Source organism: Phyllopteryx taeniolatus, chromosome 17, assembly GCF_024500385.1.
Source record: "Phyllopteryx taeniolatus isolate TA_2022b chromosome 17, UOR_Ptae_1.2, whole genome shotgun sequence".
Taxonomy (NCBI): domain Eukaryota; kingdom Metazoa; phylum Chordata; class Actinopteri; order Syngnathiformes; family Syngnathidae; genus Phyllopteryx; species Phyllopteryx taeniolatus.
This window is the reverse complement of record NC_084518.1, coordinates 21,620,850-21,641,665: the sequence shown is the minus strand read 5'-3', so window position 1 is coordinate 21,641,665 and position 20,816 is coordinate 21,620,850. Positions and strand designations below refer to the sequence as shown.

Here is a 20,816-nt window from a genome sequence, read left to right as displayed (position 1 = left end):
TTGTTTTAGTTTTTGTAGAAAGCCTATTTTAGTTTGTCCAAATTTGGAAAGCATTCGGATGGATTCCTCGTTGATAAGGCGAACCGCAAAGGTGAAGAAACCGTTTCTGTGCCGTGAGGTTTTGGTGCAGATTGATTGACCTTGGCCTCCTGCCAGCTGAGACTGACTGGAACAAGCAGTGACCAAGGTGCGAGGGGTCAGCCACGACCTTTGACCCTTTGCTCTCAAAGTCCTTTAGGAGTCCGAGGTTCCGAAGGGATCGCAGGTTGCAGCCAATTACGCTCTCTGCAGCGAGGGAAACACTGCGACGTGTGCGTGCGTGCGTGCGTGCAGCATCTGTGATGGAGTCACACCCTCTAGTGGCAAAATGATACTGGCTCACCCAAGTCATGGAGCTAATGGGGGAGAAAAAAACCCCAGAAACAAATCATGAAGCACATCTTGATTTCACACCCCGGTTTGATAAGAAACAGCATTGCATTTCCATATGCATGTCTTCTGCGTGCTTGCCAAGCCAGGCTGTTTTTGGTACTGTTTTGGCGATTCAGTCAAATATTCAATCTTGGCTCTTTCTCTCTGCAAGAATTGTATTTCTGTGGATATTCTTCCAGTTGCCTTTAAACGGCAAGGATTCCAGGCTCTCTAAGACATACGGGGGATGAAACTATACCGCGATACAATTGGCTCTTACACGCGTACCATTTACAGTAGGTTTCATCTGACCCATCTGACCACACGAATTGTCCATAAAATGATCACAATTTGGCGCAACTTTAAAATGAAGACGCGGCTGACACATTTGAGTTAATGTTCTCACATTTAGTCACCACGTTCACGCTGTCATACTTACCTTTAAAACATACTGCACTATTCAAATTGTTGAAAAAAAGAAATAAAGACAACATGTTTTGGGTTTAAGGTGAATTTTATTCATATAATATCTATTTCCTGTACATACTTTGTACAAAGTGAATATTTCTACCATGTATGAACATGTACTAGGATACAGATGAATCATGGATAGGTACAGGTCACATTTCAAACTGAATTTCACAACACATTGAAATCATCATGTATGAGGATCATTTTGAATGGAGCAAGCCTAGAAGCCACAAGTCGAGCGTCACCTTTGCTGTCCATCGGAATTCTATCATTATTTGCATGTGATGAGAACAACAACAACAACAACAACAACAAGTCAAAACGACTCGTCCAACATATACAACACTTCTTGAGGAAGAATAAACAGTTACTATTGGATGTGTTGCTTAATACAACGTGTGCTCATGAGAATTGAGCAGGAAAGCATTTGAAAAGTGCAAGTCAAATATTTGACCATATGCATTTAGGGCCGTAGGTTTTGGGAAAAGTCACATTTTGAATCACCCCGATTATAAGTCTGTTTTCTTCTTATTTTTGCTTTTCCAAGTCCTATGCAAAAATCTCACAAAAACCAACTTGTTAGTTACAAATATATCATACATCATACAGGGAGTCAACAGAATGCTTGGTGTCCTATTTCAAAATAGCACTGCTTATGAGCCCATCCTCTCTGTCACAAGGCGGTTCATATTTGGAGATGAATTTCTTTTTCTTCCCAAAAGTAGAAAAGGTGTTGTAGACGTCCAGCTCACTCCGCGGCGCAAGCTTGAGTGTGCCGTAGCCGGATGCGGTGCCAGGAATATACACGTTGTGCTGGTAGTCCAGTGGTGTCTCCGAGGGAATGTGCACATTGTGCTGGTAGTCCGCCGCCTCAGACTGAGGCTGCGTGTACTTTGGAGTCCAAGTGCAGTTGGCTTCGTCTTGAAGAGACATCTTGCAGTCTGTAAAAATGGCCATTGAGTCTCCGACAATTGCAGCCTCGCATTTTGATCGACCCCGAATCTGCACTCCAATCGACACTCACCACTCATTTGGTTTCCCCAGGTCCAGTACTGCGGCGGCGCCACGGAGCACAAATACTCATCGGCGTCGTAGTGCTGCGGACGGGATAGCGCGCCTTCCATATTTCCACAGCTGTACCTGAAGACGTCAAAAAATACAACTCCGCTGTCATTTCATATATCTGCATACAGTACACGTGTGACGTCTGTTGAACTTTTCACCTCTTGTATGTTGAATTGCGTTGGTTCTTGGTCCAGGTCCAGTCCTTACTGGAATACTTAAGCTGCATGGTTGAAGCATAGCCGATGCAAATCAGTAACTTGCTCAAGAGGAGCAAATGGGTTTTCTGCTTGACTGGTGTGCCCTTTTTTCTCCTTTGTTTTTTATTGACATTCAATAGCTCATACGGGTCCGTATCTTAGTGGACCCCCCCCCCCCCCCCCCCCCCCCCCAAAAAAAAACCAACTCAAACAAAATTGGATGTCGTGTTGCTTTCAAACATAAATTTCACGATATTTGTGCGTATAGTCGTTATGATAGAACACACTTCATACTGACCCATTTACCTGCACGATCGAATGGGATCCTATCGAGTTAAAAGTCATTGATATATATTAAATGATCATGTAGGTGAACGACGGAGGCCAATTATTACTAACCTTTGTGTGATGGAGTTCAGTTCGAAATCCTTTTTAAAAAAAACGTTCAGGTGTGCCGACTTTTGTGGCTGCGCACCCCACTACAAAAATGTAAATAATGATTTGACACTGATCTGCTCACAAACAGAGTTGAAAAGGAAAACAAAAAACGATTCACAGGTTTGTAATTTGATACGCCTGAGGAGTCCGGAAAAGCAAAGCCTAACGAGATCATCATGAGGTAATGAGGAACAAATTGATTCGGTGTGAAGTATCACACTACTTGGGGTGCACGGAATGACTAATGGGATGAATAATGAATGTCGTTGCAAATTTAGCAGTTCGCACTCCATCAGGGACAAGTCGACATTTAGAAACATCCTACCGATGACATTTACACAACTGTAAAATGCAACGTGCATGTACGTTAAGATCCACGGAAAGATATAGATGTGTGAATAAGAAACTCTCCCGTTTGATCACATCATTGTTAAACTCTTGAGTCACGCTGTTTTTAGAATGTGCTGATGTAGTTTTGTCTATAGTCCCTCAAGGGATTAATCGATGGCCTCCAAGCTAACTGCTTGAAGCTTTTCCAGGACTCTAAAGGTATACGCATGTTCTGAAGCTGGAAAAGGCTCTCATCAAGGGTACCAAAGTAGTCCCTTTGAGGATACTAATAGCGATAAGCCATTTAGCCACCTCAAGGCACAATGATCTAATATTTGATTTTCGTAAGAGCCCCCCAAGTAACACAATGTTGACTTTGGGCTTGATACAAAACATCCCTGCTACGGGTTGCCGACGCTTCACATTTTGCATTACGCACGAGATCAGTCGTTTTTAACACCTTTTTACACCAAGTAAAAAAATAAAAAATGTTTAGTACTTAAAAGTTGAATTCAACTGAATCAAAAAAATACTATACTGTTTAAAAAAAATAAAATAAAAATGAAGACACTAAGTTGGAACATTTCATTCAGTGATTCTATTGCGCACCACTAGAGGGAGCCCCTGTACCATGAGTGCTACTTGTCTCGCAAAAAGAGAACTACTGCAGTTGATTCATACATTATTTCAAAATATACTTCAAGCACTAATTAGGTGAATGCATGAGCAATATTAAAAAAAAAAAAAATATATATATATATAGCTTTTGGAAATACTACAGTGCATGAGAAGCATTAGCTAAGAAAATGCCAATGACTGTAGTTGGCAGTGGAGTATAACTACGCCGCCTGATACTGAGAGGTTTCAATTTGCTATAGCACAGCAACCAAGACAGTTGACAGACTACAACCTGGATCAATGCACGGCGCCATCTGCATGAGTCACCTACGTGAACTACTACATTAACAACATCCTATAGACTGGAGTGTCCCGTCACCTCCTTTATTATGACAAGTTGTTTTGTTGATTGCGCGAGTGTGTTTTGTGCGCCGTTACCTCTTTTGGGGATGAAGTTCGGTGGTTGGCGCTCCAACCAGATGTCAGGTAGTCTGTGCTTTGGGAATGATTCTTATTCTGCCGGCCAGATAAGACGGGGCTGCAGGGCTTGAGGAACATGAAGTCACTTTTGGAGGATTCTGGCGTCAGACACATCTTGTAGCAGTAAGCTTGCGGGGGCGCGCCGTTACCGCCGGCCGAGTCCGCGGACGTTCTGACGTTCAAATGGGACTTTTTGAAGACGTCGGCGCCGCCGGGCGTTACCGAGCGACAACAACCGCAGCGCAAGTTGGACTCTTTGCCGGACGCGCTGTCCTTCAGCCCCCTCACGGTCACGATGACGACGATAGCCACGAGAAATGTGAAGGAGATCGCGCCCAGGGACACGATGAAGTAGAGGCTAAAGTCGGAGCTGTGACGGGGGCTCAGGGACAGGTCACCCGAATCGGGCTGAGATTCCGGCAGGCTGTCAACCACTGACAGAATGATGGAAACCGTGGCCGAGAGGGGTAGCTGGCCATTGTCCTTCACCAGAATGACCAATCTGTGCCTCGTGGGGTCTTCCTCCGCGAGCCGCCGCACTGTCCTGATTTCCCCTGTGTATAGGGCCACACTGAACAAGCTCGGATCAGTCGCTTGGAGCATCTGGAAGAAGAGGCGCGAGTTCTGACCCGCGTCCGCGTCCACCGCTCGTATCGCGGTGATCAGGTAGCCGGCGTCGGCGGATCTCGGCACCGCTTGGGTCGGCGGCGTCCCGTTCTCAGGAAGAGGCGACACGATGACGGGCGCGTTGTCGTTTTGGTCCAAAATAAAGAGAGTCACTGTGACGTTGCCGATTAAAGGTGGCAATCCGGCATCTCGAGCTCGCACTGTGATCTGGAAGCTTTTGAACTGCTCGTGGTCAAACGACCTGAGGGCGTAAATGTTGCCGTTGTCGGAATTGATGGAGACGTACGTGGAGGCGGGCATGCCCTGGATGTCGGCTTCTGCTACAGAATACGAGAGATACGCGTTTTGCCCATCGTCTGGGTCCTGCGCCGTCACCGAGCAGATGGAGGCCCCGGGCGCGTTGTTCTCAGTCAAATAGACGGAATAGGAAGGTTGCGCGAAGAGCGGTGCGTTATCGTTCACGTCAGAAACGTGCACCACGATCGTTGTCCTGGTGAATAAAGGCGGAGAGCCCATATCTCTTGCGGTGAGAGTGATGTTATACTCGGCCGCGCGTTCCCTGTCCAGAACATCACTGGTCACCAACGTGTAGTAGTTTCGAAAGGACGAGTGGAGCTGGAAGGGGATCAGATTCGGGATCTCGCAGTCCACGTTGCCGTTTTCCCCCGAGTCCTCGTCTGTGACGCTGATGACAGCGATGACGGTGCCCGGGGGCGCGTCCTCGTGCACGGGCGTGGACACGGACGTCAGGATGACCTCTGGGAGGTTGTCGTTCCGGTCCAAGACGTTCACCAGCACCTTGCAGTGGACCGCGACGGCGGAAGGACCTTTGTCCTTCGCCTGGATGTACATTTCGTGCATCCTTGCCTTTTCGTAATCGATCGGCCCCTTCACTTTGATTTCGCCCGTGCGCGCGTCCACCGCGAAGAGCTGGCGCACTTTGCTGGGCGCGTGCCCGCTGAAAGAGTAGCCGATGTCCGCGTTGGTGCCCTCGTCCAAGTCGGACGCGTTGAGTCTGATGACAACTGCGCCCTTGGGTGCGTTCTCCGCCAGTCGCACGCGATAGAAAGACTGGTCGAAGACAGGCGCGTTATCGTTGGCGTCCAAAACGGTGATGTCAATTTGCGCGCTTCCGGACCTCTCCGGCGAACCTCCGTCCACCGCCGTCAGAACCATCTGGTGCGCGCCCTGCTCTTCCCGGTCCAACGGGCTCTGGAGCACCAGTTCGGCGAACTTACTGCCATCGCTCCTCGTCTGGATGTCCAAAGTGAAATGCTCATTGACGCTCAGCAAATAAGTGCGCAACGAATTGGAAGCCACGTCCGAGTCTTGCGCGCTCTCCAGTGGGAAACGGGATCCCGGTGCCGCGGATTCCGAAATGTCCAGATTAAATTGGCTCCACGGGAAGCTCGGGGAGTTGTCATTTACGTCCAGAATTTCGACCTCAACTCTGTACAACTCCAGCGGCTTTTCGATCACCACTTGCAAATGGAACGAGCACGCCAAACTCTGCTCGCACACATCTTCCCGGTCGAGCCTCTCGTTGACAAACAAAACTCCATTTTCCAAATTGACCTCCACGTACTGCCTCCTTGTACCGGACACGATGCGGAATCTTCGCGCAGAGAGTTTATCCAGATCCAAACCCAAGTCCTCCGCTACGTTGCCCACGAAGGCGCCGTGTTCCAGCTCCTCTGGGATGGCGTAGCGGATCTGTGCGCATGCCGAGTGCAAGAAACACACAAGCGAGGCAAAGGCGCAGAATACGGAGCAGTTGACGCACACCTTTCGTCCCGTCTTCGCCCCTCGTGTGTCCATTTGGAGGCTTTTCTCTCCACTCCCACGAAAACGCCACGCTGCCGACGGAGGCCAAATTGCGCGCAGTGGACGGCAAACAATGCAAAACTTGACATTGGTGGGACTGATGCAGCTCCTGTTTGTCTGTGTGGGAGAGAAAGGAGAGAGGAAAGAGCGAGGGGGGGGCTCGCAGGGGGGCTATCACAGAGGTGTGTGCGCGCCCTCGTTCCATTGGCCCTACTGTTTCAATTGGAGGCAAGACGACATCTGCTTGGATAATCTTGACTGAGCCAATCCATATCACAGTCCCGAGGCTTTAATTGCATGGAAACGTGCTTGCTTCACTTTTACTCACTGAATGCATTTGGCCTCACCAGAAGCGTTCCAAAAAATCCCCCCCAAAAAACAAAAGCAAAACTGGAGTTGTCATTTTGTTGTAGCTCGCCATGTTGTAGAGCCGCACTCTATTGTGTTCGTTCATTGTTGAGTTTTCATGTGGCCAAATTGCGCGTCCACATCCTTCAGTCCAAATGATGTACATGCCGAAATCAGTAAGTACCCTTTGTACAAAAAATAGTATTGTGCTGGTTAGCAGTTGCATTATTCTGAGAGGTCTTTCGAATGTTTTGGTAGAGTAAAGTAAAGTAAAGTAAAGTAAAATGACATCAGTGACGGTGCCGTCCAAAACAGAGTTTTCTACATTTAGCAAAGGCGCAATTTTTAGCACGGCATCTGTTTTGAACTCATGAGATTGTGCAGGTGTATCTCGTGCGGAATTGGAGCCAAGGAGAAGATTTTGAACATTCCAACACATCTGGGAGTGTTATCACCGAAACAGAGCAGTTGTATCTGTTTACCGTCGGCTCGACCCATTTGCTCCCCAAATCCCAGTTCGCCCGCATGCTGAAAGCTGAAAACACAATCTGTCTGCAGCAGCGAAACCGCAGCAGATGGCGAGGTTTTCCACGGGCTCATGCTCTTTTTAATTAATGGAATGGAGATTAGAGGGCATTTTCCCTGGATCATTAGCGAACAGAGGAATTAAGACATTTTGTGAGAAATAATCCCAAGGCTATCCACGTTATGCACATGCGGGTTCCTCTCAGTGGTCATATTGACCTGCTTTTCACAGCCTAAGTGCATGGCATCACTTACCCGCTGCACAGCTAAGTGGCTCGGATAAGGGCGACGCAGCCGCTGCATTTAGGGATCAAAACATACAAAAGAGATGATCGCCCTGTCACTCTTGCAGGCTCTCCAACACACGCGCGCACACACTGACAATCTGCCGCCGTCGCTCACTCCAGGGCAAAAGTCGACAAGCAATCCTTTTGTCTTTAACTGCTTTTCGGTTTTAAAACCTTGGGATTAGGAAAGGTTGGGCCGCTGCAGCTTCTTACTCATAATCGGTTTTAGTATGAAGTAAAAAAAAAAAAAAGGGATGTGCATTCTGCTCAAATGGTTTCAAAAGCGTGTCATGTGTTTTGAGGCCAACTCATCATTCAGAATTTGATGATTTTCAACATTTTCTGCACTACCTGCTCTGAACATGCCCGAAGCAAAACCATTCTTCTCACACGATCGACTGCTCTGGTCGTGAGATTAATAACAATTAGCACCGCTGACCGCGTCCTCTCGTACGTACGTCTAGTTGCAGTGCTGCGATTTTACTTCGGTGCGACACGACACGAGGAAAATGTACGATCGGGAAAGCCTCATAAAACACTGACTCACGTGCAAAAGCCTGAATTCACTGTTCACTGGATAAGATTTCCATTCACAGCAGTAAAACAGACGTGCGACGAATGGAATGGAAATTGTACTCTGCTTGCAAAGTTGTTTTGAGGCAGTTTGATCATCGTGAAATGAAACTTCTTATCATAGCTCACTGAACTTGTCTTTCCCAAATGTATCGTTCAATCGTTGTTTGGACCTCCATCTTGGGTTCTCAAGAGGTCGTCACCTGTCAGCGCGGACTGTTGATGGCAGAAATGAAAGGTGACAACAAATACATTTCACTTATCGGAGTTGCCGAGGGGAATTTCCAGAGCCTTTGACATTGAATGTTTCTCTCACAAAGCCACAGCTACAAAATCGGTCCAACGACTTTACCTGGCAACTTCCAATTTCCTTTTCATTTCCCGGTCAAGAACGAGAAATAATATCTTTGTGATTTTTTTTCCTTTTTTTGTCGGTTGCAAATCGACGTGCACTTGGGGCAATGTCAGCGAAACATAAATAACATTGCGATTCGTCACTGTTGCTTATCAGGGTTTGTTGGATTAGGAATTTGCCCATTTGAAATTGCGTGCGATTCTTTTGATATTGACTGACAGTTTGCCCACATCGCCACTTTGAGACAGAGCGCATCGTTACAGCACAGTTCAATGAAGTGAACTGATTTACAATCATGATGTTGAGATTTCAATTCTAATATCATTTTGAATGGATTCTCACTTTGTTCCGTGGTATGATTACATTCAAAACTGCTGTGTGATAATGCAAAAAAAAAACAACAACCACCACAACAGTAATTTTGGGTTTCTTAAGATTCTAAATGTGTTAGTTTTCGGACGACCCAGAAAAAAAAAAGGCAAATATCACATCTAACAATTCAAGCTATTTGATGTAACTTCTGTCGCCCCCTCGGCTGGAATTCGGCATGACAACAACGGAGCCGTCGCTTCCATAGGACGCAGACGATGCGCTTTGTGAGCCTTCTATGTGATTCTATAACATTTGTATTCTGTTTTGAAAGACAGCCACTGGGGACAAAAAGCGGGATTCTTCGGAAGAGGTCATTATTCTAAATTCCGTATTACTGCGGTGTTACTGAACTTCCCGTATTTTACGTCACAGCACTTTGTCGGGCAAACAAGGGGTCCTCGGAAAGACACGTTGAGTTGAAATGCGCCAGTTATTGTTTGAGTGTACACAGTAACTATTGTATGATTATTTTCTGCTACAGAAATGGGAAATAATGTGTTTACTTGTTAAGTTGCGTAGTTACTCTTACTGACTTTATAGCCGACGCTAAGAAGCAGCACATAAAAAGTAGATAATGCAAACATAGACGGGAGCTTAAAGCACAATTGAGGTCACTGGCACATACGCAGGGGCGAAACAATGAAGTCGCCAACAGGCAGATGTCTCCGTGATACAACACACCAGCCGAACGCATCGACGGGAAAAGCTCTTTAAGGCGATCGTCTTTGTCAAGAGAAGCCACTGCAGGTTCTCCTCTGTGGAACAGAAGCTATAACGCTCTCTTGGGCCACATTGAAGACAGATCAACAAATGGCCGATATTTCACTTTTGAGTCGTACTATCGGAACGCACAAATGTATGAACCGAGCGGTCATCGTGTCTGCCTCACGATACTGACGTCGGGGATTCGAATCTCGGTTCTGGACTCCCTGTGTGCAGAGGCGGTTCTAGACTGATTGCAGTGGTGTGGCCAGACGGGGGCCGAGGGTTTTTTTCTTTTCTTTTCTTTTGTGGGTGGCTTTTTTTTTTTTAAGCGTAGTTGGAAGGGTGTGCACTGCTCCCAGTTTTACCTTGCTACTCGGGCTTCCTCTCACATTACAAAAAAAAAAAAGAATGGTGGACAGTGTGAATGATAGTTTGTCTACACACACACACAGCACAACCGTTACCCTTAATGAGGACACGCATGCGCGAAAATGGATGCGTGGATGTATTAATGAGGTCAAAGTGGTACTGGAAGGAAATGCGAGATATGTATTTAATATATACGTCCCTGTCATGTATGCAAATGAGTTAGCCAACATATGACTTATGTGAAATAGAATACGCAGGGGGGGGTCAAACTCATTTGATGATGGTTTTCTTGAGAGGGCTGTTATGACTGAAAACCAGATACAAGTATAATCACCTCATCATAATATTATATAAACACATTTCCCCAGTATATGTTATTATATACTGTGTATTTTGAACACTAAACTATATTTCAAATCTGAAGTAACGGAACACGCGCATATTTTACTCGAGAATGATTGTCCAATTATGTCAAGAGAAGGGAAATGAGGCAAAGAAATGCTTGTGAAAGCAGTTAAAGCGATGAAAAGATTTTCCACCCAAATGAAAAGAACAATTCCATTTAGCGTGGAAAAATATGCGGAAAACACGCTTAGTTGACTTTGGTTGGATTGGGAGAATTTCTTGAAAAGCAAGGTGTGGAACGTCAGAAAGTATAGCATGCTGTCATGCTGTCATGCGTGTGCGTGCGCGAATCATAATGGGATTATTGACGTGACCTTTTTGCCTCCTGCTTTTGGATACGGCTGCGTTCGCTGACCGCCTCCCCATGTAGCGACCGCACCCAGCCTGTTTATTCAACATTGTGATTTTGGAACTGTGGGTTTTGCCTCTGAATCCGGCGTTTGGGTCCAAGCTCACATCCTGTTCATGACACATGGAATATAATAATCCAGTCGGAAATATCCATAACACACTATCAGAGTGCTTCCAAAAGACACCATTTTACAGTATTCCAATATGATTCCTAGTTGGGCATCCTAAAATGGAAAATTGAAACATTATATACACATTGTTCCAGAATATTTTTTTTTTTTTTACATTTGGACTTCCAGTATAGTGTCTCTTTCCTGCTTGCCTGCCACCATCAGATGCGGTAAGCACATTTATGAATTTTCAAAGTGATAATCGTGCTAAAAACAAAACTTTTCTATGTAACACTTCTCAGTGAATCTGCGACCTAATTTGGCCTACTATATTTTATTTATTTATTTATTTATTTATTTATTTTTTACTTCCGAACTAATGTGCAGGACAAAATCATAAAGCACATATACAGGCATCGTTCCACAACCCAAATCAATATTGATAGATATATTGATTGTTAAATCTACATTGGAAATTCACCCAATTAAAAAGAATGATATTTTGTAGGGAAAACCTTTCATCGTACCATTATAATGCGTTTTTTTTTTTTAGTGTTTAATATTTATTTCTTAATAGTATGCTCTTTTGATCACAATATTTATTTCTTCCCCCTCTAAGCAGATCCTTATTTCCTATCCTTATTTCAGCCCAGTGAAAATTGCACCCTTCAGGTCAGGAAATCGATCATTTTCAACCAATTGTTAACCAAGCATGCCTACATACCTTCTGTTTGCTCCGCTGAGCTCTGCTGCAACTAAGTGATCTCTTGTTGTGTCCATGTGTACAATTCCCATTTGGCTGATAGAAGAGAATTTTTGTCCGTTGTTGCGGAGCAATCAAAGGCGGTAAAGTGCAGCAGCTCGGGTCTTGCACATGATACACAGAAGGACATAAGATTTTGCAAGGTGCATCATTTAATTTCGTGTCAGAGACCTGCTCTAAACAAATGTAGTCAATTTACAAAGTGTTGTATGAAAGTGTCTCCCCCCGCTGGCAGTTAGATAGAATGCAGTTTAATGGACTTCCATTGTCCGCGGTGATTGGGCATTCATTTGGAACGTACAACACATCAAGCCTCAAAATAATAATAGAAAAATGTCTAAATAAATAAAAATGCAAACACTGTGGCTATTAGGAAATATACAATGTCATTTGCGTCCGGAAATAATGATTGATCTCACAGAATTGCCCATGTCGGGCAGCGACGTGCAAGCCACGAGTCGCATGAAACGATGGTTTGTGACGTAATGCACACAAACGAATTTCATTATTTGACGTGTAACCGCCAAGTCAGTTACACCCATGTTACATGAAACTATCTTAATACACACACACACACACACACATATTTCAAACAATAATACGCTGTAAGTGTTATAGAATTTGGAATTTTGTGTGAGGATTAGCGTATTGGCTGATGTTACATTGTCTGCAGTCATCCCTGAACAACATTAGAGATCATCGGTTTTGCGGTGCACCGGGAAATGATCCAATTTAACTTCATAGGTCCAGAAATGAGTATTTACCGGCAACAAATATTGTATCTTTGTTCAGTCCTATCTATGCCAGCGACATACAGTGACAGGCAGGCAGAGCAATTGGATGCTCTTTCCACTAGCACAATTAACCACTCATTGAAATGTACGGAATAATTGAATGCACTGATGTCTCTGCCCATGGCTCATGCGCCAATCACCACGTGCACCGGAATAGCGTTTCCCTCCACCGAGCCTCCCTCATTCCACCCTCAATTGCTCCCACTTACGTCTTAAAGGCTATCATCTCCACTTTGTGCACCGACCGATGCCCTGCGGGCACCTCTCCCCCGCTCTAGTTTCCCCCAATTCAGTCAAGCCCCTGGTTGTTTGTCAGAAGCGGTTGATAGTCCAGTTATTCCCTTTACTTGCAGCTTCCCTATAGCTTTGCAACCACATTTTGGCTGCGTGCCCCAATTCTGATGATGTCATTGTCAAGATCTGGCTCACTGTCGTGAAACATCTATGGATGCATAGAATTTCTGCTGCAGAGAGTTCAATTATGACGGCTGCCTATTTTTAATATCAATAAGGGCCTGGAATGTGCTTTTTAGTTGGAAGTGATGACTGTCATGGATGCAAGGCAGGATTGTACCTGTAGAGGTCAGCACATGTCTAATCTTTTTTTTCGGATGGAACAGAACTAGTGTACAGACAGCCTACATAGTCACCCTCCACCCTTTAAAAATCATCTTTTGGGGGAAAATAAACATTGGCAACCATGTACCATGGGCAAATGAATAAAATAAATAGGATTATTATTTCTTCTTATACTCGGCATTAGAATTTGCTTACATAAATACAATGCACAAAACATGAGATTGTGTCTAAATATCTATCTATATATATATATAAATAAAAGACTGCTCTGATGATGACTGAAGGTTTGGGCTGCTGGTCTCAGTCTTATTCTCGCGGCCATCCCGCTTCATTAACACCTTTTAAAGCAGCATTTGGCCAAGAAAAGCTTATTAACTAGCCTCAGTACTGTGTGACTGGAAAACCAAATCCCATATAACATGCAATTGTATACATTATGTAGATCCGGAAAGCCCATTATGCTTGACACTGCAGAACACAAAATGCAAATACTAAGCACACGTAGCACTGGCTGCAATGTTTTGTACAGCGTAATAGGCATCCATTTATTTGGTTTCTTCTTTAGAAAAATGGAACACAATAATCATTTTTGACACATGGAGATTGTATTCAAACAGCATATTCAGCTAAATAAAAAAAAAACACGACAAGCAAATGACTAACAGGTTACTGTGATAGTGACCTGGATTAGTCAGCGTTTAGGACTTAAATGCTAATTGCCGAATGCCGTTAACAATGTTTCTTTTCGTTATTGCTGCAATTTTAAATAATCTCACCTTAGCAACCATGTCATACGTGTGCCATTTGTCATTGCCATTATTTTGGAACATTCAACATTCAAAATCTTTATTTAATGATCGTAACAAATTCTAATGAATACCTTTTCAAAAGCCGTAAAAGGTAACACTGTGACATAAATGGTGGCATAAACACTTAATGCTGAACACCTTAATTTAAGGCAGCTGTGGCATTGTTCTTACATTGGGTGGCGGTCTAATACATTTGTTAAAGACTGTATATATTACGCTATTTTGGATAACATATTGCCTTCTCAAATTCTGTCCCACATTCGGAGCCCTTCTAGGAGTGCTTTATCTTGCCAATAATAATTAGCTGGAATCCCTCAATGTCACAACATGCCAAAAAGGATTATTGACTATATTTATAACTGTTCAATGCCTCAGGTTGAGTCTATAACAAATAAATCAAATCTTGCTAATTTAATTTGCAAATGAATTTCCAACAAAATGGGTCACATTTAGGTGGCTGATTGCCAAAGCAATTTTTTAAAATTGGCTCAGATGACTCACCAGTTTGCAGTTCAGCGTGCCCAGTCCTTTTAAGAATAAAACTGTGAAAAACATGCTGAACTATGACCTGTTTTTTATAGCTGGAAATAACAAGTGTCAGTATGACAGTGCAGTTATTGACAATGTTAAGCTAACACCAGGTGCTACATTCTCCAAAACATAATGTAAAAAACAAAAAAAACAAAAAAAAAAGAAATCCTGATCAGTGTTGCACGTCCACGACAGAATCGACAGACATGAGACGTGATCGTTCGTGAGGCATGGGACTCTCTCTCTCTGGCTCTACTTCGCAAGGGATGTTCTGCGATATATGTGATAACTGCCATGCGAGGCGGTCACCTTTCTCACAGAGCAACTAGAGAGGCAAAACTTGGAGTGTCGCCATGTTTTGAGTTTGATTTAGCACTATTTGATGTGGTGATGACATAAACATGTATTCATTGTGTCAGTGAGAGGAGCTACAAACCGTCTGGCTGCTGCCTCGACAGTTTGTTGCGTGGGCACATGTAAACATAACCAGCTTTGTTCTTGTCACATGCAATACCATCATCAATAATATGACATGACCTTTTTGTATTTTGTATTTTTTTTTTAAAAAACAACAACAACAACTTGATATAGTTTTATTGTGGACTGTAGGCTACGGCACAGTCCTGTAGCTCACTTACACTATGTGCTAAGTTGATTGTCTGACTTTCTCTGCCCTTTCAAATGGTTTTAAAAAACATACTATTAATATCCTTAATATAATATAATATTGGTATCATAGAATCCCTCAATTCCACTGGGTGAGTTTCAATACTTGGCAAGTAATGTTTCAGGTAACATTTTACAACAGTTTTATGTGATGGAGCAGCCAGCATGGGTACCTAATCATAAAATATGAAGGATGACTTCTCTTACTCCATCGGAATTGACACGAATATGTCCAAAACCGTGCTGTAACGCACACACTTTACAGACACCGGAACTGCTTTGGTACATTAAAAGTCAAAAGCCAAAGAAGCAATTGAATGCTTTCGACCACCTTCTTTGTGTTCGGCGCATAAAGGTTGGAATGGAGTCAGTCAATTGAAAGATGTATTTCAGCTCGGCAGCCGGGCCGAGTCGGCGGACAAGTGTCGGGGATAGAAGCTGCCGAAGCAGGAGGCAGAGCCGGTGAAGAAGGACTAATTCCACCTCCCACAAGTCCTCCAACAGTTGATTGCCTCTGTGGGTAGCATTGGAGGCAATCCCTTCTCGCTGGTGTGAGGTGACTGCTCAGTGGAGAGCTACTGACAAACAATAATTCTGTCGTTCAGAAAAAACGGAGTGTGGCACAAGCGGAGGATAACACTGCACTTGTTTACTGCCTAGTCGACATTCTACTTTTTATTTCTGGAAATACTTGGTGTATTGCGTATTCATTCATCTTCAGAACAATTCCTTGCTTCTTGACACTGAAGTCACACTAACTGGAGTTGACGACCCTCAAAATAACCACAAATATAGGTAACTAATGGACATTTTCACGCTGAATAATAATATCGGCTGTGTCCCGCATAAGGGCATTAAGAGGAGATGTTGAGGCTTCGACAGAATAAACACTTATGTCGTCACGCGACAGGTCAGAATGGTCAACGCTATCGTCAAATATTGCTGCAATTCCTTACTTTATGAGCCATTCATTTTCTTTCGGTCTGTTTGCTCCGTAAAATATTCAAGCTCGACAAATATATTATCCTTAGTAGATTCTGAAAACAATAAAAGGCAGTACACGTGCCACTTTATTGGAAATATAACAGCATATTCTACTCCCATCGTGGCAATTGCAGTTCAATTTATGTCCGGATATTATGGATGTCTTAATATGCAAATATTTTGGCGAACTGATCCTGTATATGGGATGAAAGTGTTCAATGGGGTGTGCGAAAATGTCACAATCCAAAAATGTGTTTTGCATTCTCTCGCCGAACTGCTCGGGTTTGACAGAAACTTCAAATCTCGTCGCTTCGATATTACACGACATGACATTTAGAGGCTTTTCCGCTGGTTAAGCCTATGATGCAACCTTTAAAAAACTTCTCACTCTTCTTTGGGTTTAGTTTTCTGTTATTGTTTTTTTTTTTTAACATTTTGGAGATGAATCCTCAATATCAAATACGGATTCAAATGCTCATAATTCTCGTTCATGAAGCACCAAATGTCCCATTTTGAGGATTTGTGATTCTTCTACCTGTACATACTATTGTGACTATACACTCACTAGCCACCGCATTAGCTACACTTCCACAATTAAATGAGCAGCGACACAAGCGGCGTAGCAAACGTTCAGTCATTACAAATGTAATAATGCTCACTTTGACTGACATATTTGTTATTCTACCAATTCATTCTACAAATTTTAATCCCTCAAGGAAATATTCCATTTCCACTGCTGTGTATTTCTCTGGTACACAACAGAGAAGCAGAACACACATCATTTTTGTCCGAAACAGTGCTGCACCGCTGAGAAGGGGTCGGGGTGGTCGGACGCCTTGCTCGAGGGCACCTCCGGTTCCAAACCCAAGTCCTTATGGATGAGCGACTGCCTGTGTTCCACATTTAAAGCAGATGACATTCCTAATAAATGCATGCAGAAATAAATCAATACCTGTCATATTTCAACAAATTGTGTACTGGAGGCAATCAATAAATAATTGTAACGATGAGTTAACTTTTGTTACAATGGTAATCTGTTTTATAATACAAACGAAATAATTCTGAACATATTACAGCTAATACATCATAGGTTATGGATTTTTACCGTGAAAAAGTATTGTGCCCATTCTCAAATTCTTATATTTTTGCATAGTTTCCCCACTTTGTTTAAGATCATTAAACAAATGTAAATGTCAGGTAAACACAACCCAAGTAAACATAAATGCTGTTCCTAAAATTATTGTATTTAGAAAAAAAAAATACAAATCAAACCTATGTGGCCCTGTGTGAAAAGTAATGACCCCATTCATTATGAATGAAATGTGTTTCATCACATTTCTTGGTTGTTTTTCACTGACCACACCCAAGCCTGATTCCCTCCAGACATGTTCAATCAAGACCGCACTTCAGTACAACCTTTTCGACAAACGTCATGTGAGCCAAATGATCTGATGATAACGAAAGTCATTGCCATCTGTCAGTCCGGAAAGGGGTACAAAGTCATTTCTAAAATTTGAGGATTCCAGAAAACCACGGTGAGAGCCGTTATCCTCAAATAGAGAAAACATGCAACAGTGGTGAACCTCCATTACCCCAATAGTGAAGCGATCATAAAGGAACCCAGGAGAACATCTAAAGAACTTGCAGGCCTCCCTTGCCTCAGTTAAGGTCGGTTTTCATAACTCAACAAAAGCGAAGAGATAGCAAAAAATTGCATCCATGGCAGGGTTTTACACGATAACCACTCTTGCCTCACTTTTGCTTACAAAACAAACAAACAAACAAACAAACAAACAACAACAAAAAAAGCATCTAAATAATTCCCAAGACCTTTGGGAGAAATGACTTTTTCACACAGGGCCAAGTAGCTTTCAATCGTTTTTTTTCCCCCTTGAAAAATACATTCATTTATGAACTGCATTTTATGTGAAGGGGATCAATACTTTTTCATGGCACTTTACAGTAGTTATTATTACTGTCTTCGTACAGACAATATTCGGACACATTTCTGATATTGGATCATGTGCATGTATAGCAAATGAATATTTGCGACAAGTGCATTCAAGCAATATGATAAATCAGCAGGATCTATTAATAAAGACAAAATATATGGTGGCTATCAGGACGACGCATGATGGTAATGGCTTCAACTTCCTCATTGTGCTAATGGGTGGAATCAAAGGCAGGGCCTGGAAAATACTGCGGAATCAATATGAAGCACTTATTCTGATTGGGCGCAGTACCCACAAACAACGCGCCGAGAAGGTGTTAGCTCGCTTTCGTCCCCAGCCTTTGTGTTGTCTCCTTTTCAGGAAATTGGTCAAGAAAATGCATTCAGAGGCACTCCGAACTGACACGTACTTACATAGATGCATTAGGGTACGGTTCAAGGGCATTCATCTTACAGCTCTTCACATGTCAAATATCCATTTCATTTAAATTAGTGTTATCTAGCCGTCAACTATATTGTTGTAGGAAAAATGCAGTTTTTGCTCTCCAAAAGGGACATTGCCCCTGGCTTGGAACATGTAATCTGTGTCCTTTGACCAAAAGTTGAGCATTTGACAGCTCCTCGATAGCCATGCTATTTTTAACATTGTTCGAACGCAACAGCCTGGGGAGTGTATTTGATGGGAAAATATTCATCTTCCTCAACAAGTCAATCTGTTGTTGAGTATAGAAAAAAAAACAGTAAAAAGGTACACAGGGCACTCAATCAGCCGCCACTCTATCTTTGACGCAAACACATAATGACGGCAACATAATTGGGAATGTGAAAATGTCAGATTTCCATGCTTGCTCTCAAACAAGTATCAAAATGTAAACATTCTGTACAATATATTGCTATACGCGGTTTATTTTCTTCACAGCTCTAATCAGGACGATTGGGATCCAACAGTGATTTGTAGCTTCTTGCCAGGCGCATGTCCATGATAGAGTCGAGTCCCGGATTTGCCACTTCCAAAGACCTGCAGCTCAATGAATCTTACACCTATCGACTTGATGTGCACTCACAGCAGTGAACACTCCTTCACTCACTGGCTTTTCTGTCCTTCAAGCGAAAGCAAATGTATACATGTTCGGACACGAAGCCGTCGGATGAAATCAATCAGCATTTTCTAATGCAGGCAGATCAGCCTTTCCGATATGTAACAAGAGCCTTACCGTAATTAAGGGCTAATTATGCCCGTTATTTAACTGTCTATCAACAATGCAAATAGGTAGATTACGACAAGTAGTAATTGTTTTCGATCCCAGTAATTCACTACCCATATCGCAATGCGTGGCTTTATTGTGATGGTGCTTAATTCATTTTTGACATGTCAAATGTGGGTGTGAATACAGGAATCCAGTTGAAATTCTTCAGTCCTGGATGAAAATGGTGAAACACAGAGAGCTTTGAGCCGAGGTCCATCTTGTTTCCACTTGTCATCCTTAGGATGTTTCTCCATCTTAATTGGAGTCCACCAGGATTTGGACATGACTCGGAGAGGCACACACCTGTCTAGATACGGTCCCACATTGCATGTCAGAGCACAAACCAACCACGAAGTTAAATGCTATGCAGACCCGCGAGACGGGATTGTCTCGAGGCCCAAACCTGGGGAAGGTGACAGAACTAGTTGTGCTGCTTTGACGGTCTCGATTAGCACAGCGGCCCCACTCACTCATCCACAAATAGAAGAAATTCAGAACCGCAAAGACCTTTTGGGCACCGTTCATCTCTTGGCCGACAGCATCCATGCAGCGAAGCGTGGTGGTGAGGATTGAGGGAAAGAGGAATGCAGCAATGTACAGAGACATCCTGGATGAGAACCTGCTCCAGAGCACTTGGCCTCAAACTAGGGTGACAGATTATCTTTCAGCAGCACAACCGCACAGCCAAGATATCAAAGGAGCGACTTCAGGACAACTCTGCGAAAGTCCCAGTGGCCAGCTAGAGCCAAAACTTAAACATTCATTCATTCATCTTCCGTACCGCTTATCCTCTTAAACATCTCTGGGGAAATCCGTCACCGATGCTCGCTATCCAACCAAATGGCGCTCGACAGCTTGGTGTAAATAGCAATGGGCCAAACTGCCCAAAGGTACTGTAGGTGTGACAAGTTTGTGGCATCCCGTTCAGAACGACTTGAGGCAGGCTGGGATTATTCATTTTTGGAATACAGCTGTAACATCATCCAATGTGAAAATAGTGACGCGCTACGAATACATTGTGTACGTTAAAATCATGTTTGATGCTTTGCTATTATGACTGCTGCCCTTTGAATTATATGTGAACATACACCTCTCGCAAGCAAAATTCAATTATTATGAAGGTCAGCTTGGCTGTCAGGTGGCTAATATCCTCCGTTCTTTGTTGAAAGGCAAATCCAATAAACTGGCAGAAAAACCAGAATGATTCCGAAAAAGGGTGCCGTAGCATTTAGGGGTGCTGTGGGAAATTAGCCTACTCGACTTAATTTGTCTGAAAATTATTCTTGATTGATTCCAAATACTGCATATCTTTGTTCTCGTGCCAGTGACGTATTGGGAAAGGCAGAAGAATGAAATGCTACTCCAGAAGATGGCAGAAGGTGCAATAAAGCTGTTCATCCACCTGCTGCCATTTCATACAACAGACTACGTACATCATGGCTTCCTGCGACTAGATCAGCTTTATGTTCAATTCAACGGACCCAGATTTCACACTGATTCAGTACATTTGTGAGGAAATTGAAACATTTTTATTTCAATGTGTTGGTTTTTGTAAGGAGCGAGATTTTCCTCTTGCCAAATGTGTGCCTTGGCCCAGTAACCGGCGCTCTGTACACTTTTTTTTATCACTC

At 43.3% G+C, this 20,816-nt stretch overlaps 1 protein-coding gene across 2 annotated transcripts; it reads right to left on the bottom strand.

The window, feature by feature from the left end:
- Positions 1–906: 906 nt before the first annotated feature.
- LOC133467591 (protocadherin-10-like) lies at positions 907–11,046 on the bottom strand. 2 transcript variants are annotated; one of them, XM_061752627.1, is made up of 4 exons: positions 3,969–11,039; positions 2,106–2,167; positions 1,907–2,022; positions 907–1,823 (listed from the first exon to the last, which is right to left on the bottom strand). In XM_061752627.1, exons 1-4 carry the CDS (start codon positions 6,453–6,455, stop codon positions 1,516–1,518), a joined length of 2,973 nt encoding a protein of 990 aa, XP_061608611.1. In that variant the 5' UTR covers positions 6,456–11,039; the 3' UTR covers positions 907–1,515. The 2 variants fall into 2 exon arrangements, 1 of the variants encoding a protein (XP_061608611.1); XR_009785259.1 differs by lacking the exon at positions 2,106–2,167 and having other exon boundaries at positions 1,684–1,823; positions 3,969–11,046.
- Between the last annotated feature and the right edge of the window lie 9,770 nt (positions 11,047–20,816).

What these genes read in the sequence shown, in the direction of transcription:
- LOC133467591 (XM_061752627.1), bottom strand. Translation starts at nt 6,455, where the DNA reads ATGGACACACGAGGGGCGAAGACGGGACGAAAGGTGTGCGTCAACTGC. An exon ending in CGCAATTCAACATACAAGAG is followed by an intron (nt 2,023 to 2,105) that starts GTGAAAAGTTCA and finishes TGACGTCTTCAG; the next exon opens with GTACAGCTGTGGAAATATGG. An exon ending in CTGGGGAAACCAAATGAGTG is followed by an intron (nt 1,824 to 1,906) that starts GTGAGTGTCGAT and finishes CCATTTTTACAG; the next exon opens with ACTGCAAGATGTCTCTTCAA.